The sequence below is a fragment of the Myotis yumanensis genome, unplaced genomic scaffold, assembly GCF_028538775.1.
Source record: "Myotis yumanensis isolate MYYU_CA2020_CCGP unplaced genomic scaffold, mMyoYum1.0.hap1 SCAF_16, whole genome shotgun sequence".
Taxonomy (NCBI): Eukaryota; Metazoa; Chordata; class Mammalia; order Chiroptera; family Vespertilionidae; genus Myotis; species Myotis yumanensis.
The window spans coordinates 3,489,284-3,514,446 of NW_027223767.1; the positions used below are offsets into that span (position 1 = coordinate 3,489,284).

A 25,163-nucleotide genomic window follows, 5' to 3' on the forward strand; every position below is an offset into this window, starting at 1 on the left:
CAGTGGTTGCTTCAGGCATTGGAAAAGGAGACTGCTCAGAAAAGGGCAAGAGAAAATATTCTGAAGTGACAAAAATGCTCTATAACCTTAGCATACGTAAACAGAATCTTTAAAAGTAACATTTTACTGTCGCTGGCTGTGCACAACAGTAAAAACTGAGTGAGCCATTAAGATCAGACCATGTTAAAAAAAAAAGACATATATTGGCCAAAGTCAGAATAAACTAAGGCTTGCCAATCATCTAAGATTTAACATGTAGAGCCTTTACAATAGTCAAAAGATATTCTAGTTACTTGACAACACTCCATTTTCACTTCCATTACACTAGGCTTCAGAGCACATATGCCTTTTGTAAGTTAAACCAGACAGTGTGCCAGAGCCCACTATCTGGGCATGTAACTCACACAAACTTCCTGGGCATGGCATGGAGTACAGTGATTGCTGCATTTTCTGGTCATATATAAACAGATTATTTATTTATTAGGATTTTGACAGATCAGTATGAGGAGGGAAAATTTTTACCAAAGCCATATTCACCAGGAAAAGCTACTGGAAGAAAAGCCATTTTACCTGTGAGATGGAGCCACCCAGTATAAAAGATGGTTTTTCTGAAGCCACTGTGGATTTGGATGACGGGATGAGAGGAGGAGGTGGCCTAGTGGGTCGAGTTGTTGGAAGCCGAACCCCTTCAGGGAGATTAGTTATCACGTGATGTGGAGTAGGCTGGAGGACTTTTAAAAGGAAGAAAAAAATGATTTAAAATAGTCAATTTGCCAGTCTGCAACATTTTACCTATCACAGTCATTTCTAAATTTTTGAATCAAAAGTTAGAATATAAGTGCAAGATGAAGCTGAGGATGAACATTTCTATTTTAAACCTCCCTGTTACTTTAATTAAACTTGTATACACATTCAGGTCACTAATGGTATTTGTGAGGTTGAAATATTCAACTCCCCATCAAACCAGAGCTTTCAATTAAATGTTCATTTCAAACTATTTCTGTGTAGCATATGTAGACAGAATCTTTAATAATTTTTGTTCTCACTCTTTGGACCTCACAATGGAGGTGAGATAAAGGAGTGCTTCTTAGGGATAGTTGATATTACAACTTTGGAGAAGATACTGACATGACTGACAACTAATTATATAATCTCTATGCACCTCTCGTAAGTTGAGAAACATTTACTGATTCTAGCTCTCTCAGACTCTTGAATTTCTGCGATAGGTGGGGGAGAATGGAGATCTCAAGTTTTTTACAAAGTACATGTACTCTTAAGAGAAAAGCCAGTCAAATGTCACAGTATACATGTGCCAACATAAATTTCCCAGTGGCCCAGTGAATCTCAACTGAATATAACTAACTAGAGGCCTGGTGCACGGATTTGTGCACACTGAAAGGTAATTATTTTGAAGGTGTCTGGTGGGGTGGGCCTGGGCGAGAGGGGCTGGACACGCCCTGGAGCCAACCTCTGGTGGTCCCTCCCAGGCTGGCCACACCTGGGGTGGTGTCTCTGGAGTGAGCAGGGTCCCTCCAGCAGGTGAGTTCCCTCAACCTGGCCTGAAGGGATAGGGCAGAAATCGGCAGTCTGACATTCCCTGAGGGGTCCCGGATTGCGAGAGGGCACTCTGCAAATTTGCTGTCGCTCTGCAGCTCCTGCATTGAGCATCTGACCCCTGGTGGTCAGTGCACGTCATAGCTACTGGTGGGTCAGCCGGTTGGCCGGTCGCTTAGCCTTTTATATATTAGAGGCCCAGTGCACGAAATTTGTGCACTGGGGCGGGGGAGAGGAACCCTCAGCCCAGCCTGCACCCTCTCCAATCTGGGATCCCTCTCACAATCCAAGACTGCTGGCTCCCAACTGCTCGCCTGCCTATCTGCCTGCCTGATTGCCCCTAACCACTTCTGCCTGCCAGCCTGATCACCCCCTAACCACTCCCCTACTAGCCTGATCGACACCGAACTACTCCCCTGCTGGCCAGATCGCCCCCAACTGCCCTCCCCTGCTGGCCCTGTCATCCCCAACTGCCCTCTCCTGCTGGCCTGACTACCCACAACTGCCCTCCCCTGCAGGCCATCTTGTGGCCACATGGAGGTGGCCATCTTGTGTTGGAGTGATGGTCAATTTGCATACTGGTCATGACTAATTAGCATATCTGGGCTAATTAACATATCCCTCTCTTATTATATAGGAATAGATGATGGAATGCAGAAAAACAAAGTAATTTTGAAAAGGCAAGGACATAACCTGGAACAGCACTTCATTGGCAAGATTAAACCACCCATGTCTAACATCAATAGGTAGATGGCCAGTACCCACTGTACTGAGGAACGATATTTGTTTACCTGGTGGGACACTTACAGGGAGCTGCCCTCCTACTGGGCTGTGGAGCGGCTTTACTGAACTCTCGTGGAGAGAGCCTACGGGGTGGTGCTGACCATGCTCCAGTATTGTACACACATGCTTCCTGCTCTAGAGCACGTCTGACCTCAGCATAAGGCATAGAGGCAACTGATTTTCCTATGAAAGTTAAAGTTATCCAAATAAGGGAAGAACCCCAAATTGAAATAGTAAGTGTGAAAGAACCAAGCCGACCCATCCAGGGGCAGATCCAACCGTATGCTAATGTCAAGGTCTAAATAAAATTCCTCCAGAGAGGTTAAGAAACCCTATAAATCTAAATCTTCTGTGTGCATAAACCATCACTATGACCTAATAAAATCCTCAAAAATTCAATTACATTTTTACCTGTAAAAGGAAAAAAACCTCCTCTTTACTCTGATTGGGAAAATCAAATGTTTTCCTATGCAATAAAGATTACAACAGGCTAACATCAGATTATCTAGCCATTCTGTAAATTCAAGTCTGGCCTGAATTAGAGGTCAGATATCTGAGGATTCCAAATCTTATAATTAGCCCGTTTAAGCCCACTGCTTAATATGCAGAGCAATAAATGTCATAGGAAATGAAAGAAGCTTTTCAAAAGGTGCAGTCAAACTAACCCAAGAAACAGGCTTATAAGATTATAAATATTACTGCAATAATGCTAATGAAAATTACTCTACATAATTTATTTCCACATAAAGTATAAAAAAAACTTTAAGCATTTTAAGGATAGCCCTTGCCGGGTAGTTCAGTTGGTTACAGCATCACCCTGATCCACTAAGGCTGTGGGTTCAATTTCCAGTCAGTGCACATATATCAAGCAATGAATGCATAAATTAAGTGGAACAGCAAATCGATGTTTCTCGCTCTCTCTCTTACCCCTTCCTCTCTAAAATCAATAAATTTGAAATTTTAAAAAAGGTAATGCCAGTTAAAAAAAATAAAGTTCATATCAGATATGAGTTATATTAAGACTTAAAATATATATGTATATATTATATACAAATTTTATTAAGATAAAATGAACACACTGTAATTTTGGAAAATCAGAAAAGCACAAAGAAGAAAGTGAAATCACTCATAACCCAAATCAGTTAGATTGTGGCATTTTAATGTCTGCCAGAATAAATTCCTTTTCATTCATTATTCTTTTGCTTACCTAGTCTTAGTCATTTATTTTTCCAGATAAGCCTAAATTTAAAGTCATTCTGAGTAGTTCCTCCCCAGAGTATCACTGGAATTTTCACTGGACTTGCATTAAATTTATGAATATAGAAGACTTGACATTTTACAATGAGTTTTCAAATTAAGAAACCTATATATTTTCATATAGTTCTTAAATATCCTTTGATAAAAATTACTTATAGAGATTTTATATTTTGTTGCTAGGAAAACCATCTTTTTCATATATGAATTATATAGATAGTAGAGGCCCGGTGCACAAAATTCATGCACGGGGAGGGGGGGGGGGGTCCCTCAGCCCAGTCTGCACCTTCTTGCAATCTGGGACCCCTCGGGGAATGTCCAACTACCGTATTGTATGCAGGGATTGGGTCTAAACTGGCAGCCGAACATCCCCCTCGCAATCTGGGACCGCTGGCTCCTAACCGCTCGCCTGCCAGCCTGAATGCCCCTAACCACTCTGTTTGCCTGCCTGATCACCCCTAACCACTCTGCCTGCCTGCCTGATGCCCCTAACTGCTTGCCTGCCTGCCTGATCGCCCCTAACCGCCTCTGCTTCGGCCCTCGCACCCGGGACCCAGGCTTCCCTCCTCCGGTCGGCTGCAGGCTTTGCCCGGGCCAGCCGCAGGCACCCAGGACTCAAGCCGGCTTCATCTGGGCAGGCACCAGGATCGCGGGTGGCTTCCCGGCCTCCGGGGCAGGTTCCCCTGGACCAGGCCCTGGCTTTATCCAGGACGTCGGACGTCCGGAAGACGTCTGGTCAATCCGATCTAATTAGAATGTTACCCCTTTATTAGTATAGATAACTGATTACTGCCGACATACAGGAAAGAAGGATGAGGATTTCTGCATATTTATTTTTTCTTAGAAACTTGAATGTTCCCTTTAGCTCTAATAACTTTTCAGTTGATTCTTTTTTTTAAAAAACATTCTAAGACTGTTTTTTTAAAAAATATATTTTTATTGATTTCAGAGAGGGAGAGGGAGAAATAGATAGAAACATCAATGATGAGAATCATTGATCGGCTGCCTCCTGCATGTTCCCTACGGGGGATTGAGCCCATAACCCAGGCATGTGCTCTGACCAGAACTGAACCTGGGACCCTTCAGTCCACAGGCTAACACTCTATCCACTGAGCCAAACCAGCTAGGGCTTCAGTTGGTAGTCTTATCCTGTGAATAATAATTTGTCTTCTCCCTTCAAATAGCTAAAGCTCTTCTTTGATCCTTTTGTCCTTACTACACTATACTAAGTAATGGTGGGCATCCTGGTAGTTCCCTTCCAATGGGAAGGTCTCTGGCATTTCACTATTAATGGAAGGTTTATAATTAGTTTCAAATAGAGACTCATTAGCAAAAGGCATAAAAAGTTCTTTGGTTTACAAAGATATTTTTAAAAACCAGAAATAATTATAGTAACATTAGCTAATATTCAGTATGTACTATGTGCAGAGCACCATGCGTCACATGAATTATATCATTAGACCTCATGACCAGTGATATTATTAACACCATTTTACAGATGAGGAAACTGAGGCTCAAAGAATCACATCTAACTGTCCAAGGAAGGTCATAGGACCAGGAATTTTTCAAAAGCAAACTAAGTCCTGCCCTAACCTCTAGAGCACAGTGCACTGGTGCCTCTCTGAAGCACTCCGTGTTGACTTTCAGATGCCTCTGGGGCATCCATTAGGATAGCTGTACTCTCCCTTCTTTGACATCCTATATAATAAAAGCGTAATATGCAAATTGATCGAACAGAGGAACGACCAGTCAGCGGGGGGCGGGGCCAGTGAACAGAGGGAGGGAATGGCGATGGGGGGAGGGGGCGGTGACCAGCGGCGGCGGAGGAACAATCGGGGGGGGGAGGGGGTGGCACCATCCCTTGATCAGCCCGTCAGGTTGCCTCCCACAGAGGGAGGCTAGCTGGCAACGGTGGGGTGATGGGGGCGGCGCTGTCCCCTGATGCCCTGTCCTCGCCTCCCGCAGAGGGAGGCCATGCAGCAGCAAAGGCAGGGTGATGGGGGCAGCGCCGTCCCATGATCGCCCATCCAGTCACCTCCCACAGAGGGAGGCCGGGTGGCAGCGGCGGGTGATGGGGCTGTCAGTAGGACATCCCCTGAGGACTCCTGGACTGTGAGAGGGCACAGGCCGGGCTGAGGGACCCCCCCCCCCCCCCCCCCCTCCAGTGCACGAATCTTCATGCACCGGGCCTCCAGTAAATAATCAGATTAGTAAGTATTCTAACACTGTGAAAAGTTAAGAAATAAACCAACTTCCAAAGAAAATCACTTCTTCCTTTCTGGAGAATTTAACATGATAGTGTATGATAAATCTTGTGTCTATTTTGCAATTTCCAGTATGTTTATAATTATACTAGAGGCCTGATGCACGAAATTTGTACAAGGGGCTCAGCCCTCGCAGCCCCTCACCACCCCAGCAGGCCCTCGCAGCCTCTTCTGGGCCTCACAGTCCTGGCTTCATCCAGAGGGTCATCCCAACGGTCGTTCTGCTGTTCAGTCTAATTAGCACATTAGCTCTTTATTATATAGGACTAGAGGCCCAGTGTACTAATTCGTGCACGGGTGGGGTCCCCTGGCCTGGCCAGTGATCAGGTCCATCTCACCCAGTCCTGATTGGGGCCAGCCGGCTGGGGGGATGGACTGCGGGAGCTTGGCCGGCCATGGGAGGTTGGTTATGGGAGTGCACTGACCACCAGGGGGCAGCTCCTACATTGAGTGTCTGCCCCTGGTGGTCAGTGCACGTAATAGCTACTGGCTGGTCATCCAGTCATAATGGTGGCTTAGGCTTTTATATATATAGATGGAAAAATCCACTCTATTGCAGTAGTTCTTAAAGAAAAAGACAAAAATCAAAATTTATATGGTTCTAAATACAGCTATTTAAATCATTATGTATTCTGCCCTGACCGGTTTGGCTCAGTGGATAGAGCGTCGGCCTGCGGACTCAAGGGTCCCAGGTTCGATTCCGGTCAAGGGCATGTACCTTGGTTGCGGGCACGTCCCCAGTGGGGAGTGTGCAGGAGGCAGCTGATCGATGTTTCTCTCTCATCGATGTTTCTAACTCTCTATCCCTCTCCCTTCCTCTCTGTAAAAAATCAATAAAATATATTTTTTAAAAATAAAATAAAATAAATCATTATGTATTCAGAGCCGAAAAATAAATAACAAAAACAAACTACATTCAGCTGCATAAGAGTATTAACTCTTATTTCAATTAGCTTTTGTTAACCAGCATTAGAAGTTCAATTCTAACTCTGTCTCTACATATGTAAATTTCAGTTCCTTCACTGCATGAAAAAGGTTGCAAACTAAAGCAAGGGTCAACTTGTGTAAATGTTACTGAAAAATTAAAGCAATTGTTCCCTAAATATTTTTTTCAAGCTTTCTATAGATGGAAAGGCTTTTATGCCATTTAAAAAGGGCACATCTAAAATAATTATTTGTACCACTGACTTTAAGAGAAAATGAATGTAAACAGCTGGACAACAGGTGCTGCCTGTTACTTTCTATATTAGACCATGAAAGGAAAATCAAAACCATGGTCCTAATTCAGGTGGACTGTACCAGCCTGTTTTATATAACCAGTGATGGTTTATATATACATCACATTCTCACTGTATTTAACATTCTATAAACTACTTTATGATGTTGCATTAAAAAGATTTGTGTCACACATTCCAGAAACATGCAATTTAATTGTAAATATATAAATGTTATTTGGAAGATTATCCTTTACACTGAAATGAAGGATAGCTATAAATGCAGGAGAGACTTCAGGCACTTGTTAAATAAATTACTGAATGAACATATCAGGTAGATTAGTAAAAACAAAACTTAACCTTGGGATAAAATGTAATCAACCATCCCAGTTTGTAGAGCATCACCTTGAACCAAATTTGTGTCATATTAATGAACATCTTGGTGTCATATTAATCAAGAATATAAGACCACTGCATTCTGATTAAAAATTAGGATATCATTCGAGTCTAAACCCCATGGATTAAAAGGTATACTGATCACAGAGAAATGCAGTTCACAGTTTGGAATCTCAGAATTTGGGGCTCTATAAGCTGGTTCAGTCTTTCAGCTCCTAATATAACCCATTTTGTAAAGTAGATCAAGAAAAAATACTGAGGTCCTAAATTACATATATATATTAGAATGATTCAGATATTATTAACTGAGTAACGTTAAACTTTAGCAAGAATTCAGTAAATACCATTTGAATGTCATTATTTTCTAGGTTTTAATTCTTCCTCACAAAACTTATTCTAAATCATTTATGGAAGAAGTAGATCAACAAACTTTTAAATTATTCTATGCTAGAGGCCCGGTGCATGAAAATTTATGCACTGGAGGGGGGGGGGGGGGTTCCTCAGCCGGGCCTGCCCCCTCTCACAGTCCGGGAGCCCTCAGCGGAGGGAGGCAACCCAGCGACTAGGGGAAGGCAACGCCCCCATCACACCTTTGCTGCTGCCACTGCCGGCAGTGCAAGCCTCGGCCAGCCCTGGTTACCTGAGCCTTGGGCAGCCCTGGGCAGCCGCCATCTGAGGCTTGCCTGTGCCTTGGACCGGCCCTAGGTGGCTGGGGGGCTGGGGGGACAGGGGGACTCCGGAGGCAGGCGTGCGGAGCGGTGGCGGGCCCGGCCTTGCTGCACGCCTGCCGCCCCAGTGGGGCTGAGGGGACTGGATGCCGCCATCTTGTGGCTGAGGGCGCCACCATCTTTGAGGGCATGGTGGTCAATTAGCATATTATCTCCTTACTAGAGGCCCGGTGCACAAAAATTTGTGCACTGGGGGGGGGGGGGGGTCTCCCAGCCTGGCCTGTGCCCTCTCGCAGTCTGGGACCCCTCGGGAGATAACGATCTGCTGGCTTAGGCCTGCTCCTGGGTGGCTGAGGGCAGGCCCAATCCCTAAGTGCAGCCCCTGGTCAGGCTCAGAGCAGGGCTGATTGGGGAGTTGGGGCGCCGCCCCATCATGCACAGAGCAGGGTGGATTGGGAGGTTGCGATGCCACCCTCAGTCACGCTCAGGGTAGGGCCGATTGGGGGGTTGGGGTACCGCCCCCTGTCACACTCAAGGCAGGGTCGATGGGGAGGTTGTGGCGCCACCCCTTGTCACGCACAGAGCAGGGCCAATCACGGGGTTGGGGCGCTGCCCCGTCACTCACAGAGCAGGGCCCATCAGGGAGGTTGGGGTTCCGTACCATGTCACACACAGAGCAGGGCCGATCAGGGGGTTGGGGAGCTCCCCTCTGTCACACACAGAGCAGGGCCGATCAGGGGGTTGAAGAGCTCCCCCCTGTCACTCACAGAGTAGGGCCGATAGAGGAGTTGGGGCACTGCCCCATGTCACACAGAGAGCTGGGCGGATCAAGGGGTTGGGGCATTGCACCCTGTCACACTCAGGGCAGGGCCAATGGGGAGGTTATGGCTCTACCTTGTCACACACAGAGCAAGGCCCGTGGAGGGGGGTTGGGGTGCCACCCTCTATCACCCACAGAGCAGGGCCGATCAGGGGGTTGGGGCGCCCCCACTGTCACACTCAGGGCAGGGCCAATGGGGAGGTTATGGCTCTACCCTGTCACACACAGAGCAGGGCCTGTGGGGGGGGGGGGGCGGGGGTTGGGGCCCTGCACCCTGTCACACACAGAGCAGGGCCGATTAGGGGGTTGGTGCGCTGCACCCTGTCAAACACAGAGCCACAGGGCAATCGGGATTGGGGAGCTCCCCCCTATCAGGCACAGAGCAGGGCTGATCAGGGGGTTGGGGCGCCTTCCCCTGTCAGGAACAGAGCAAGGCAGATAGGGAGGTTGTGGCCCCGCCCCCTGTCACACACAGAGCCGCAGGGCGATCAGGGGATTGGGGAGCTCCCCCCTATCAGGCACAGAGCAGGGCTGATCAGGGGGTTGGGGCGCCTTCCCCTGTCACACACAGAGCTGCAGGGCGATCAGGGGGTTTGGGCGCTGCCCCGTCACGCTGATCCCGGTGCCGGGAGGCATATTGCCCTTTTACTATATAGCATAGAGGCCTGGTGTATGGGTGGGGGCCGGCTGGTTTGCCCTGAAGGGTGTCCTGGATCAGGGTGGGGGTCCCCACTGGGGTGCCTGGCCAGTCTGGCTGAGGGGCTGAGCGCTGTTTTCCAGCTGGCAGGTGACTAAAAGCTCCCAACCGCTCCTTTTTTTCTTTTTTTTCTTTTTATTCTGGGCCAGCTTTAGCTCTGAGGCCTCGCTGCTGAAAACAGCGATACAATGTTGCGGTCCGGGGCTGACTGAAAGCCAGTTTCTGGGGTCTTTTTTAGCTTCTTATTTGCAACATAGTACATAGTTGCTTGGAGTTGTAGCTCAGAATCCGGCAAGTTAGGCGGGGAACGTTGGAGTCTGCAGTCCCTGGAGCAAGCAAGCCTCATGTTCGCTTCCAGCTGCCTGGCTGCCGGCCGCCATCTTGGCTGACAGTTAATTTGCATAAGGATATGCTGATTAGCCAATGGGAAGGGTAGCGGTCGTACGCTAATTAGCATGTTTCTCTTTATTAGTGTAGATTGGCTGTGGGCACCGCCATCTTTGAGGACAGGGCAGTCAATTAGCATATTCCCTCCTTATTGGCTGTGGGTACCACCATCTTTGCTACGGAGTGAGAGTCAATTAGCATATTCCCTCTTTATTAGATAGGACTAGAGGCCCGGTGCACAAAAATTTGTGCACTCGGGGGGGAGAGGGGGTCCCTCAGCCCATCCTGTGCCCTCTCGCAGTCTGGGACCCCTCAGGAGATAATGACCTGCTGGCTTAGGCCTGCTCCTGGGTGGCAGAGGGCAGGCCCAATCCCTAGGTGCAGCCCCTGGTCAGGCTCAGAGCAGGGCCGATTGGGGAGTTGGGGCGCCGCCCCCTGTCATGCACAGAGCAGGGCGGATGGGGAGGTTGTGATGCCACCCTCAGTCATGCTCAGGGTAGGGCCGATTGGGGGGTTGGGGCACCGCCCTCTGTCACACTCAAGGCAGGGTCGATAGGGAAGTTGCGGCGCCACCCCCTGCCACGCACAGAGCAGGGCCGATCAGGGGGTTGGGGCGCTTCCCCCTGTCACACACAGAGCAGGGACCATTGGGGCTTGGGGCTCCGTACTCTGTCACACACAGAGCAGGGCCCATCAGGGGGTTGAGGAGCTCCCCCCTGTCACGCACAGAGTAGGGCCAATAGGGGAGCTGGGGCACCGCCCCCTGTCACATACAGAGCAGGGTCCATGGGGGGGGGTTAGTTGAGGCACCACACCCTGTCACACTCAGGGCAGGGCCGATGGAGAGGTATGGCTCTACCCCGTCTCACATAGAGCAGGGCCCGTGGGGGGGTTGGGGCACCGCCACTGTCACACACAGAGCCGCAGGGCAATTGGGGTTGGGGCGCCGCCCTCTATCACCCACAGAGCCGCAGGGCAATCAGGGCGTTTGGGCGTTGCCCCTTGTCTCGCTGATCCCGCTGCCGGGAAGCCTCGCGGCTCTGCTGATCCCGCCCGGCAGGGTCACAGATCCGGGTCCCAGACCGCAGACAGCCTTGCCTGCTGCCGCCTGCCTTCAGTATGCAAATTAGCCGCCATCTTGTTGCTTCAGGGTGGGGGCCGGCTGGTTTGCCCTGAAGGGTGTCCTGGATCAGGGTGGGGGCCCCCACTGGGGTGCCTGGCCAGTCTGGGTGAGGGGCTGAGGGCCGTTTTCAGGCTGGCGGGCGACTGAAGCTCCAAACCTCTCCTTTTTTTCTTTTTCTTTTTTATTCTTGCATTTATTTACCTTCTATGGCTGTCACTGGAGCTGAGAGCCGGCTTTCTCTCTGAGGCTCGGCTGAAAGCAGGTTTCTGGCCTTTGTTTTCTGTATTCGAAACAATGTTGCGACTCCAGCTCTGAGATCCCGGCTGACTGACAGGAGGTTTCTGGAGTTTTGTTTATCTTCTGTAAATGTTACTATGTTTCCAACTGAAGCTCAGAGGCCGGCGGGGAACGTTGGAGTCCACAGCAAGCAAGCCTCCTGTTAGCTTCCAGCTGCCTGGCTGCCGGCCGCCATCTTGGCTGACAGTTAATTTGCATAAGGATATGCTGATTAGCCAATGGGAAGGGTAGCGGTCGTACGCCAATTACCATGTTTCTCTTTTATTAGTGTAGATAATTTATCATTATCATGACAGATTGTCTCATAGTTGAAATGCTCTTAGGCTCTTCTCAACCCATTTATACTTTGTGGTTCATTTAATTAATTCCTTCAATATAATTACTGAGTAATTATTGACACATTATGTCAATTACTGAATTAGAGTTTAAGAATTTTCTAGATACAATATAGTAAAAGCCCAAAGTTATCAATGTTTTTACCTTCATTCAAGAAATATTTGTTTAGCATCTATTACATACCCAGTGTTGGTGGGTATAATACTCTGGCTCACATTTTTACTTGCATAAGGTTTACGTTTAAACACTAACAATCTCCTATTTAAAACAAACCCCTAGAGTGACGGGGAGCGCAATCGCACTCCTCCTGTCTTTCGCCAAAAGTGCCGGGAGCGCTATCGTGCTCCTCCTGCAATGTCACTATTAGATGCTAGTAGTTCACTCTTTATTGACAGATGGCACCTAAGGAAAATCAGCAAAAATGCCTTGGCAATTTTAGCATAGCTCCTATGATATTGGTTGGCACTCAAAGGGTTAATATAAGCAGTTCAACATGTCATATAACTAATAACTCATTATTAGTGTGACTGGGGTAGGAGTCAGCAGGATCAGTTAAGTATCACAGTTCCTGTTTTACATTAAACGGCCCTTGAAATGCATGGCATCCTACAGCTAATAGCTCTTACCTATAAAAGGTACTTGCAAAGAGTCTTCTGAATCACTGTAAAAAAACTAAACCATAATCACAGAAGACTTTACTATCGTAGCACACAGCCCATAAATTATCACCAGAATACATGTGCCATCTAATAACCAACCATACCAGAACTTACTAAATTTTAGAAATCGCTGCCTTTCTTCTTTTAGAAGAAACAAGTGTATCATGTACCAACTAAAAAAGCTTGCACATCTCAAATCTGTCACTTGAAATAAGTGATGTAACAATGATAATGGTAACTCTGTGGTATTTATTTATACTATTATTACATAACTAGTGGCCTGGTGCACGAATTCGTGCACATTGAAAGGAAATTAATTAGAAGAAATATTTTAATATTGCTATTCGCCCTTTCTTTATAATAGAAGTGTCAACCAAATTCACGATCGACAATGACAGATGGAAACACGTGTGCAATTGGCACCAGCGAGAGCTTTATATGTATTGTGCATGCACAAGTCAACTTAGCCTTTTTAGATGTAGAATATACTTACTTAATTAGAGCTGCTTTCTGATTTAGCTAAACTTTTTCCAGCCCAATGAAGCACCCCAACTTCTCTTTCAGGTAATTGTCAGCAACAAGCAGTAAATATCAACACAAAGCAGATTATTATTGTAGATCACGCAGAAAGAACAAAGGGTAAAATATTTAACTGCAGCAGTGTTTGACTATATTCTGCACAGTGAGAAAACCTGAAGTCATTTTCAAGGTCTACCATTTCTTACTTCTTTTCAGTCGGGTCAAGTTTCTAAGCTTTCTAAATCTCCGTTTTCTGGCTAATGAAAAGAAAATAGGATTCCACCGAGTCTCCTATCTACCTACTCCAGGACTTCTGTGAGGATCAAATGAGATGAGGCATGGGAAAATGCTACACAGACATTTGGTTACAGTGTGAGATGTTTCCACCTGGCTATAAAACAAGTCGTGTTCCTGGGCTGAAGAAACTCCAAGGAGGCTAGTCGCTAGGGAGAGGAAGACAGGCATTGATATGTGATGTCATTACCCAGCGCCCACAGCCACTGTTTCTGGGCTGGGCAGGGCTGTGGGCTGTATTTTACACTATGGGGTCTCAGCAACATCGGTTGCAATTTGGTGGGCTGTCGCTTCAGGGTGGTGGCAGGGCCTGTGTCCCACTTGGGGGAAGTCAAGTGTTGCTTTGCGGATGCCAGGTCTGCGGTGCTGTTTCTCTGTAAATGGCCAGTGCACATCACAGCAGCTCCTGTGTTGAGTGTCTGTCCCCTGGTAGTCAGTGCATGTCATAGCTACCAGTTGGACGGTTAGACACTCCGCATATTAGCCTTTTATATATATACATAATATATTAATTACTATGCATTATATTACATTACATTATATGTTATATATAAAATAAAGCTGAGCATGTGTTATAAAACCATACTGAACATTCTTTTTTTAAAATATATTTTTATTGATTTCAGAGAAGAAGGGAGAGGGAGAGAGAGAAAAACATCAGTGATGAGAGAGAATCATTGATGGGCTGCCTCCTGCACACTGCACAGTAGGAATCGAGCACACAACCCAGGTATGTGCACTGACTGGGAATCGAACCATGACCTCCTGGTTCATAGGTTGATGTTCAACACTGAGCCATGTGGGTTGGGCTTAATGTTCATTCTTTCTTACAGGTTATAATTCCATCAAGGTAGATAGAAAATTTGTACTTCACAAAGAAGAAAACCAAAGCTCAAAAAGGTTAAGGGATTTGGCCATGGCCACACAACTGGTAATGCTGGGGTGAGGGTTAAGTCAGGGTCTGACTGGCTCTATACATTACACAAAGTTTCAGAGAATTAGAGTATTACCCTGTCAACTGTGATTGGTTTGGAGGACAAGATAACAATTCATTCTTTGAAATCTCAGATGAAGAGCATAAAGCATGGCTTTTATACATATAGATAAATATCAGAAAATTCAATAATACTAACATTACTTAATAATTTCACTAAAGCCCTGACCGGTTTGGCTCAGTGGATAGAGCGTCAGCCTGAGGACTGAAAGGTCCCAGGTTTGATTCCAGTCAAGGGCATGTAACTTGTTTGCGGGCACATCCCCAGTAGGAGGTGTGTAGGAGGTGGCTGAACGATGTTTCTCTCTCATCGATGTTTCTAACTCTCTATTCCTCTCCCTTCCTCTCTGTAAAAAATCAATACAAATATATTAAAAAAAATAATAATTTCACTAAAGTCAATTCACCTGCTCAGAAAAAGTATAATGTATCAATTAATACGCTAGTAAATTACAAAGCACAAAGGCCACTACCTTTGTGTATGGCTTTGTTTCCTTTCAGGCAAGTTTTGTGATGAAAGCTCTACCTACCTTCCCACTCTCTTTTTGGACTCTTGGAGGTGCCACAGGGACTTGTGGAACTTCTACATTCCAAATCAATCTGTTCCTGCCTCTGCCGCTGCTCTTCCAGGAGTGCTGACTCATGCATCGCTTTAATGTGTCGCTGGTAGAGGGCATAGCCACTCACTTGGGTTCCAATTGGCATATTACATGGGGTGCAGGACACCTACAGGAAGAAAAAAAAGTAAATATGCCATGACCAACATAATAATTACCATCTGTTGCAACTAATGCTTATTTCTGTGATGTTACTGGTCAAAGTGATTTTACCATGTTTTAATCGAAATAATCTTCAAATATAATGACTGAAATGCTAAACAGTTACTTTCAGAAATGAACACAATATAAATCACAAAAGCTGTAATAAGATAAATCAAATTAGAAATTAAAACACTCTGTCTGCTTCTAACTTATGATGGTCAAATCCTTGGTAGCTCTACCCTGTGTCCTTACCCCTCCTCTCAATGTCCTTTTTTTACCACAGTCAGTTGGAGTACAGGGGAGTCTCCCCAGTTGGCCAAGACGGCAACAGGAGGAAGTTCTTACACTGACGGGCCAAACACTAGAAAGATGGAAAGGCAGGGCCCCAGCAGACCATAAAGATAGATATATGAATGGAAAGGCCCCAATGTGCCAAAAGCTAGGAAGATGAATGGAGAGAGAAAAAAAGCCCTCCCCACCCTATTCTTATAACAACAGCAGGCTTGAGCAGGAAGAAAGAGAGATGGTTTTAGAGACAGGGAGTCCACTGTTCTTCCAGGTTGTATGGCACCTAAATAAAACACCTTTTTTTTTTTATCCTCACCTGAGGATATGTTTTTATTGATTTTGAGAGAGGAAGGGAGAGAGGGAAACATTGATTTGAGACAGAAATATCCATCAGCTGCCTCCTGTATGTGCCATGCCCCAACTGGGGATTGAACCCAAAACCTAGCTATGTGCCCTAACCAGGAATCAAACCCACAATCTTTATGATATACTAGAGGCCCAGTGCACGGAATTCGTGCACGGGGGGAGGGGAGGGGTGTCCCCTCAGCCCAGCCTGCACCCTCTCTAATCCGGGACCCCTTGGAGGTTGTCCAAATACTGGTTTAGGCCTGATCCAATTCCCGCCCCTGCCCCCTGCCATCCTGGTCACACACAACTGCCCCCCCCTGCAAGCCTGGTCACCCCCAACTGTCCCCGCTTCGGCCTGGTCACCCCTCACTGTCCCACTCTGCCAGCCTGGTCGCCCCCAACTGCCCCCCTGTCGGCGTGGTCGCCCCACGCAGCCTGCTGTTTGGTCGTTTGGTTTCCGCCTCCGCCCCCCTCCCCCGCCCCCGCTGGCCTGGTCACCCCACACAGCCCTCTGTTCAGTCGCTTGGTCGTCCCTCACTAAACCCCTGCTGGCCTGTTCGCCCCACACAGCCCGCTGCTCAGTCATTTGGTCATCCCTGACTAACCCCCCTTTCGACCTGGTCACCCCACACAGCCTGTTCGGTCATCTGTTCAGTTGTTTTGGTTGCGAGAGTCACTTAGGCTTTTATATATATAGACTAGAGGCCCAGTGCACAAAAATTTGTGCACTCGGGGGGGGGGGGGGAGGGGTCCCTCAGCCCGGCCTGTGCCCTCTCGCAGTCTGGGACCCCTCGGGAGATAACGACCTGCTGGCTTAGGCCTGCTCCCGGGTGGCAGAGGGCAGGCCCAATCCCTAGGTGCAGCCCCTGGTTGGGCTCAGAGCAGGACTGATTGGGGAGTTGGGGCGCCGACCCCTGTCATGCACAGAGCAGGGCGGATCGGGAGGTTGCGATGCCACCCTCAGTCATGCTCAGGGTAGGGCCGATTGGGGGGTTGGGGCACCGCCTTCGTCACACTCAAGGCAGGGTCGATGGGGAGGTTTCGATGCCACCCCCTGTCACGCACAAAGCAGGGCCAATCAGGGGGTTGGGGCACTGCCCCCTGTCACTCACAGAGCAGGGCCCATCAGGGGGGTTGGGGCTCCATACCCTGTCACGCACAGAGCAGGGCCCATCAGGGGGGTTGGGGCTCCGTACCCTGTCACACACAGAGCAAGGCCCATCAGGGGGTTGGGGAGCTCCCCCCTGTCACGCACAGAGCAGGGCCCATCAGGGGGTTGGGGAGCTCCCCCCTGTCACTCACAGAATAGGGCCGATAGGGGAGTTGGGGCACCGCCCCCTGTCACACACAGAGCCTGGCGGATCAGGGGGTTGGGGCGCCACACCCTGTCACACTCAGGGCAGGGCCGATGGGGAGGTTATGGCTTTACCCCGTCACACACAGAGCAGGGCCTGTGGTGAGGGGGGGGCAGTTTGGGGCACCGCCCTCTATCACCCACAGAGCAGAGCCGATCAGGGGGTTGGGGCGCTGCCACTGTCACACTCAGGGCAGGGCCGATGGGGAAGTTATGGCTCTACCCCGTCACACACAGATCAGGGCCTGTGGGGGGAGGGGAGGTTGGGGCGCCGCACCCTGTCACACACAGAGCAGGGCCGATCAGGGGGTTGGGGCGTTGCCTCCTGTCACGCTGATCCCGGTGCCGGGAGGCCTCGCGGTTCCGCTGATCCCGGTACTGGGAGGCATATTACCCTTTTACTATATAGGATAGAGCCCTGGTGCATGGGTGGGGGCCGGCTCGTTTGCCCTGAAGGGTGTCCTGGATCAGGGTGGGGGTCCCCACTGGGGTGCCTGGCCAGTCTTGGTGAGGGGCTGAGGGCTGTTTTCAGGCTGGCGGGTGACTGAAGCTCCCAACTACTCCTTTTTTTCTTTTTTTCTTTTTTTAATTCTGGACCAGCTTTAGCTCTGAGGCTTGGCTCCAGCTCTGAGGCCTCGGCTGCTGAAAGCAGGTATCTGGTTTGTTTGGGTTCTATAATCGAAACACTGTTTCAACTCCAGCTCTGAGATCCTGGCTGGCTGAAAGCAGGTTTCTGGGGTTTTGTTTAGCTTCTTTATTTGTAACGATGTTTCAAACTGCAAGCTCAGAGGCCGGCAGCAGCTGGCGGGGAACGGTGGAGTTCTCCATCACTGAAGCAAGCAAGCCTCATGTTCACTTCAAGTTGCCTGGCTGCCGGCCGCCATCTTGGCAGGCAGTTAATTTGCATATCGCCCTGATTAGCCAATGGGAAGGGTAGTGGAGTGACACCAATTTGCATGTTTCTCTTTTATTAGTGTAGATAGGACTCCACTCAACCAACTAAGCAACCCCGCCGGGTAAAACCTCTTTTTCCTTTTGCTCCAGCACCTGCCTCACAAGTTTGGCTTTCATTGCAGTAGGCAGCCAAACCTCCGTTTTTGTTTTTGTTAAGTTAGTTTTTGAGGACTCCGCTGGAATAGCATGGACCTCAGCAAGTTCTGGAGGACTCGGGTGGGGTCCCAGCAGCCTGTGGCAGGCTGGCCCAGGGACAGTGGGACCGTGGGGACTTCCCAGTAGCTGCCAAGAGCTTGTCCCGGGGAATTTGCCTGCACTCCTTCTCTAGGTGTCAGCCACCTGAAATGCTTGGCTGGTGAAAGGAAACGGGTTTTTGGTGAGAAGAACCCCAAGACTGCACACCAGGGATCCTCTACCCCTGCTGCTCAGGCTTCATGCTGCTTGGGCTCGGTGTCACTTGGGTCCTGTTAAAATCATTTGCAGTACCGGTTGGCAGGCTACCCCTGTCGCTTGGGCTTCATGCCACTTGGGTCCTGCTAGCACTGCTGTGGTACTGGCTGGCAGGAGATAAGACATTAAGAGGTGCTTGCGAGTACTCATTTGGAAAAATGGAATTATGGATCCAATTTTTGTTCATATGTTCCCACTTTGTCTGGGGTCTTGCTATGGTTATGGTTTTGGGTTTGTACTTTTGTGCCACTGGGGTGTTCTGTTTTGACTCCTGAAGGGAGCCCACTGGCCCGAATTTTAGAAGATTGGTCCTTGTACAGCTATGGTCTAATGACTGAGAAGGAATTGGTTTTCTACTGTAACACTACTTGGCCTATGTATTAGGTGTACCGATTAATAATGTGGATTTTGTAATCAAAGAAAACACGATAATTTCAAGAGAAACATCAAAAGTGCTTCATTACTCAAAGTGATGTCCATCGCTAGCTACACATTTCCCCATCTTTCAGGTAATTGGTGGATACCATCCCAATAGAACTTGTCTTGTTTTGAGGCAAACCATTCAGAGATCCAAGTTTCCACTTCTTCGTATGTTTTGAAGTGCTGCTCAGAAAGTGTGTGTGCCATCGATCGGAACAAGTGGTAATCTGAAGGAGCAAGGTCTGGTGAATATGGTGGGTGCATTAATACTTCCCAGGCAAGATCTTTTCACATGTCTTTACTGGTTTTGAAGTGTGTGATGGTGCGTCATCATGAAGCAAAATTACTTTGCCATGTAATTCTGGCACATTCTGGTCGTTTCATGATCAAAGCGTGGTTCAAATTGATTATTTGTTGTTGGTAGTGATCAGTATTAACAGTTTCACCTGGTTTTAGAAGCTCATAATATACCACACCTTCCTGATCCCACCAAACGCAGAGCATTGTCTTCTTTCCAAAGCGATTTGGCCTTGCAGTCGATGTTGATGGGTGACCTGGATCAACCCATGATTTTGTGCATTTGGGATTCTCAAAATAAATCCACTTTTCATCGCCAGTCACAATTCGATGCAAAAAAGACTTTCGTGCCGTAGAAGCAATATTTTACTGATGACTTTTCGGTTTTCCATTTTTCGTTCAGTTGATGTGGCACCCATTTTCCTTCCTTTAAAGTCTTTCCCATTGCTTGTAAACGATTGGAAATTGTTTGCTGAGCAATGTTTAATCTTTGTGCAAGTTGTTTTTGAGTTTGACACGCATCTTCATCCAATAATGCTTGTAATTGTTGGTCTTCAAACTTTTTCAGTTGACCTGGACTGTCTTTGTCTTTCACGTCGAAATCATCACTTTTAAGGCAGCTTTCACAAATATCTTGAGATGGAGCATGTTCACCATAAGCTTCCCCAAGTATTTCAGCAGCACTTTTCTTCAAAATAATGAATTAAAACTTCCTGCAAATGGTCTTTTTTTGACACAAAATTCGACATTTTTAAGCGTAAAAATATCTATGATGTCAACACCTTCAGAAAATTTGACATATGAAGTTTTAAAGCTTGTTGTCAATACAACAAAATAGTATATATATCAAATCCCATATATATCAACATATGTGTAACTCCATCTATTGAAACAAATCTGCATTATTAACCGCTACACCTAGTATACTTTATACTACAGGGGAAAAATAGGTTCCCTAAATTACTACTCCATCATACAGTTGGAATTATTTTGACAATGGTTAGGGAAATGAAATGAAATCCCTTATGTCCAGGTGTCCATGTTTTTATAGGATACGGATTCGGCAAAGAAAGGGAACAACTTAATGATCCAGAGAAGGGAACTGGCTCTAAAACCTCCTCCAATAGAAAGACACAAGAAGAAAAGGAGAATGAGGAAATGAGTCTCTCTAACGCCCAGCCACCGAGGAACCCAGGGTTAGCAGCAGGAGGATTTCCCCCACCATCACCCCCGCTGCTGATGCCCCTGAGATAGGGCCAGGAGGGGGGGGGCAGCCCCACCCCGTATGATGAAGGAATGGTCTACCCTCAATAACCTGGCAGGGCACCCAATTTGGCAAGGGAGCATCCCTACCTGGAGCAGGACAATTCCCTTTGAGGCAACACCGTATAAGCAGAATAAACCAGAAAGGCCCATCTGCTGGCTTCCTTTAGGCCCACACTCCATTTCTACTTCGGATTTAATGAACTGGAAGAATTCCAATACCTCATACAGGGAGGATCCTCAGAAAATGGTAGATCTTATCACCTCCACTTTTGCCATTCACCACCCAAATGTCCGGATGATAAATGTGACTTTTATTGGGCAAAGTGCCTGCAGATCAGAAGGAAGCTCAAACATTTAGACAGGGTGTTAGGAATGAAACCCTCCCAGCTGGTGGACAGAGCCTTTCAATCTTACCATGCCCAGGAAACAAGGACACTGAAGCAGGCCACTGTTTTCTTAGAAACAGTGCGGGAAACCAGAAGGAGAGGCGGGATCCGAAAGGAAAAGGAAAGACCCACAAGGTGCCAATCAATGTGCCTATTGCAAAGAGGAAGGCCATTGGAGAAAGGACTGCCTTGGAACCCCAAAAGAAAAACAAAAAGGATGGAAAACCTTGCCAAGAAATGTTAGAAAGGAATGACGAATCTGGAGGACCAGGGGCACCCCTAGACACCTCCTGACCTATTTCCCCACAGGAGCCTCAGGGAACAAGCTAATTGACTTCCTTGTAGATACGGGAAATTAACCAAGAAAAATTCAGCTGTGGAGTTGGTTACTGAAGTGACCGGACATTACAAAAAACAGGCGTTCTTTCAACCTCCAGAATGCCAGCTTGGGGATTAAAAGCTTACGCACAGTTTTCTCTACATGCCAGACTGCCCCGTTTGGTTGTAGGGCTGAGATTTACTTTGTAAATTGCATGCATAAATAACTTTTCACCTGAGAAGTAGCAATTATGTATGGGAGTCCCATCAGAACATGCTCTCCAGCTCCAGGTAATACTGGAAGGAGATGGAGGTGACTCTTCCCACCCGAGATCCACAAGCAGGTTGACTGAGCCTTTGGGCCGACAGAACCCCAAGTAGGGCAGTTAATATCCAACCTGTAAAATTAACCTAAAAGGAGCATGGATTCCATGGAAGAAAGACTATCACCTTAAAAAGGAAGCTATATAGGGAATTCAAGCATTATTGCAGAAATTCTTTTTTTTTTTTTCCAGAGAGGAATGGAGAGAAAGAGAGGGATAGAAACATCAATGATGAGAGAGAATCATTGATCGGCTGCCTCCTGCATGCCCCCTACTGGAGACCAAGCCCACAACCTGGGCATGCGCCCCTGACTGGAATCGAACCTGGGATCCTTCAGTCCGCAGACCGACGCTCTATCCACTGACCCAAATCAGCCAGGGCTGCAGAAATTCTTAAAATCATAATTAATTCAGCCATGCTAGTCTCCCTATAACACTCCCATTTTTCCAGTCAAAAAGTCTTCCTCTGTACAAAGTAAGGATCTCAGGGCCATAAATGATATTGTCCAGGACACTCATCTTATGGTGCCCAGCCCTTATACTTTGTTGACCTCAGTGCCTGGGGACAGCAAGTAGTTTTCAGTCCTAGACTTGAAGAATGTTTTTTTCTGCATCTCAATAGATGAACAGGCTCAACTATTATTTGCCTTTGAATGGCAGGACCCACAAACTAAAGCCATGCTCCAATACTGTTGGACTGTGTTGCTGTAAGGATTTAAGGATTCCCTGACCATACTGGGGAAATATTAGCATGGTATTTAAGGGATATTCAATTGAAATTGGGAGTTCTTCAACAATATGTAAACGACTTACTATTAGCTAGCAATACTTACAAAGACTGTTGCTCAATACCATCAAGTCCTGAATCATTTGGCAAAAAGAGGACATGGAGTATCACTTTACAAGGCCCAGATCTGCACACAGGAGGTGGATCCCAGGATTCCAAGTGGAACAGGGCACTGGGAGTTTGATGGCAAATTGAAAACAAGCCACTGCTACAATAAAAACTCCACAGAAATGGAGGCAGCTTCGTGGATTCTTAGGGATTACAGTTTTGCTTAATTTTTATTCTGAACTTTGGCCCTATGGCGAAATAACTGTATAGCGAAAGAATTGTAGAATAGACTCAGAACCTCTTAAATGAACAAGAGACTCTCAGGTAGTATTTGACACTTTAAAGGAAAAATTAGTTTCAGCTCCTGCATTAGGACTGCCCAATTTACAAAACCTTTCAAATGATACATTCATGAAAGGCAAGAAATTGGACTTGGGGTACTAACCCAGACCTGGGGAAATAGCCCTCAACCCATGGCCTATGTATCAAAGAAACTAGATCACATGACAACAGGATGGTTGCCATGCCTCTGGGCACTAGTAGCAACCTCTGACATCCTACAGAATGGGTAGAGGAATACCACACTAGAACTGAGAAGGCAAATGAGGTAGCAAAACTTCTACTCAAAGAAATAATCCCTAGGTTTCAACTTCCTTACAGCATTCAAAGTGGCACTGAACCATTGTTTACTTCAGAAATCTCCCAGGAGATAGGACAGGCACTGCAGACTCAATGGAAACTACATGCATCTTGGAGATGCCATCTACGGGGAAGACTAAGAAAATAAGCCACTCAAGCCCCGGCCGGGTAGCTCAGCTGGTTAGAGCATCATCCTGATATGCCATAGTTGTGGGTTCGATCCCTGATCAGGGTACCTACAAGAATTAACCAATGATTACATAAATAAGTGGAACAACAAATTGATGTTTCCCTATCTCTAAATCAATCAATAAATAAAAACTTCAAAAAAAAAAAAGAAAGAAAATGAACCATACAATAAAGAAGATCCTGATGAAATATGCCAGGAAACACATTTGAAATGGGACTAGATACTCCCTATTGCCTTGCTCCAGATTAGATTAGCACTCTGAAGTGGGGCTTAAATTAAGCCCTTTTGAAACAGTTTATGGGAGACCCTTCCAAATTTCTGTTTTAGGAGCACCTCCTTTAGACTTAGAACAGCAATCAATCATTAAATAATATGTACAACATTTAGGGCAAACACTAACAATTTTGCACAAGTTTGCTCATTGCTGGATTACCCATCTGGCGAGCCCTTACACCCATTCCAGCTGGGAGTCTTACTAAAAACCTGAAAGACTCATCCTGAACAGCAGTTAGCCAAGCAATGGGCCAGTCCCTGTGATAATCCTGCTGACAACACACTCTTCCCTAAAGCTCCCGGGAATCAAGCCTTGGATCCACCCCTCACGGGTAAAGCAGGTGCTGCCTGGAGAGGACTCAGATCTGGCTGCTGCTGTTGATACTGCAAGGGAAAGCTGGACCTGCAATCGTGAAAGAGATTTAAAATTCCGCTTTCGGGAAGGAACGGCGCCTCCCAAAGCTAAGTGACAATATTACTTTTCCTTTTACTATTTTTTTTTTTTTACAATTGCTCTACTCTATGCCCAGGCTTAGACTGATAACACCTTTGCATTTCCCAGAAAGTGGCTTCCTTGGCAAACTTATCCTGCTGTTGGGTGTGCCACCCAAAGCCCCACTCAGGATTAGATCATGCCCACCCCTTAGTCTCTCCAGTCTCGATTTCTCGACAATTCCCCTGCACGACTAGGCATACCCCTCACTGAGCACTTGATCGTTTGTCTGCCCAATAGGTCTCACTTTGGAAGCCCATCGGCAACACTGGCTCTTGAAACAAGAATATCAGCTTTGCTTGTTCACAGTGCCATCCTCTACACCGCATATGACGTCTTCAGACAGCAATCCTTTTCCCTCATATAAAGCTTCCCTCCATTACTGACCCCCCTCTTCTTTTAGTAGATAGTAAGAATCTCTGGATCCACAGATAGGTAAGACTATTCAGGAAGAAACTACAGAAGATGAGACCTTCATCTATTTACCCTTGTAAGAGTACAAGGGTCCAGAGTTTTGAAGGGGAAGGTGTTACCACAGACAGTCAGTTGGAGCATCAGGGAGTCTCTACCATTGGCCAAGATGGCAGCAGAGGAGGTTCTTACATTGAGCGTACTCCACAAGCTAGAAAGATGAATAGATAGGGCACCAAGTGCACCTAAGGCTAGCAAGATAACTGAATGGGGAAAAAAATAAAGAACTCCCCTCTCCCTATCCCTATAATAATGGTGGACTTGAACAGGAAGAGAGATTGTCTTTGAGACGGGAGTTCACCATTCTCCCAGGTCTCTTAGGTCAAATGAGACCTGAATGAAACCTCTTTCCTTTTGCACCAGCACCTGCCTCACAAGTTTGGCTTTGGTGGTGGCAGGCAGCTGAACCTGTGTTTTTTCAGTTACACTCTCACCAGGTAATGGTATCCTCTTTTGTGAATCTAAAAGTCATCTATATGTTAACAACTCATAAATTTCTATTTCTAAGACATTTTTCTCCAAAGTCTATACTTAGAAAAATTGCCTAACAACTCCACTTGGATATCTCAAAGCACCTCAAAACCTATATGCAAAACTGAACTTTTCATTTTCTAAACTCAATGCTTCTCCTACAGTGATCTCCATTTTAGAAAATTGAACCTCAGCAGCTTCAGCCAGACACTGGTAGTCATCCTTAATGAATCAATCTCTTCAACTCCCACAACTAATTCATTAACATATCAATTCTCCCTAACTATTCAATAATATACAGGGTGGGGCAAAATCAGATTTGCATTTGTGAGTAAACGAAACAGTTTATTCTCATATTATTATCTAC

General features: G+C 46.8%; 1 protein-coding gene across 12 annotated transcripts in view; it reads right to left on the reverse strand.

Moving 5' to 3' along the window:
* NCOR1 (nuclear receptor corepressor 1) overlaps window positions 1–25,163 on the reverse strand; it is a 248,269-nt gene that overhangs the window by 43,115 nt on the left and 179,991 nt on the right. For all 12 annotated transcript variants that reach the window (XM_070393236.1, XM_070393244.1, XM_070393247.1 and 9 more), the window contains 2 exons: window positions 14,790–14,985; window positions 571–731 (listed from right to left, as the gene is read on the reverse strand). In XM_070393236.1, the coding sequence (XP_070249337.1) occupies window positions 571–731; window positions 14,790–14,985 (357 nt within the window). The remainder of the gene's footprint in view (window positions 1–570; window positions 732–14,789; window positions 14,986–25,163) is intronic.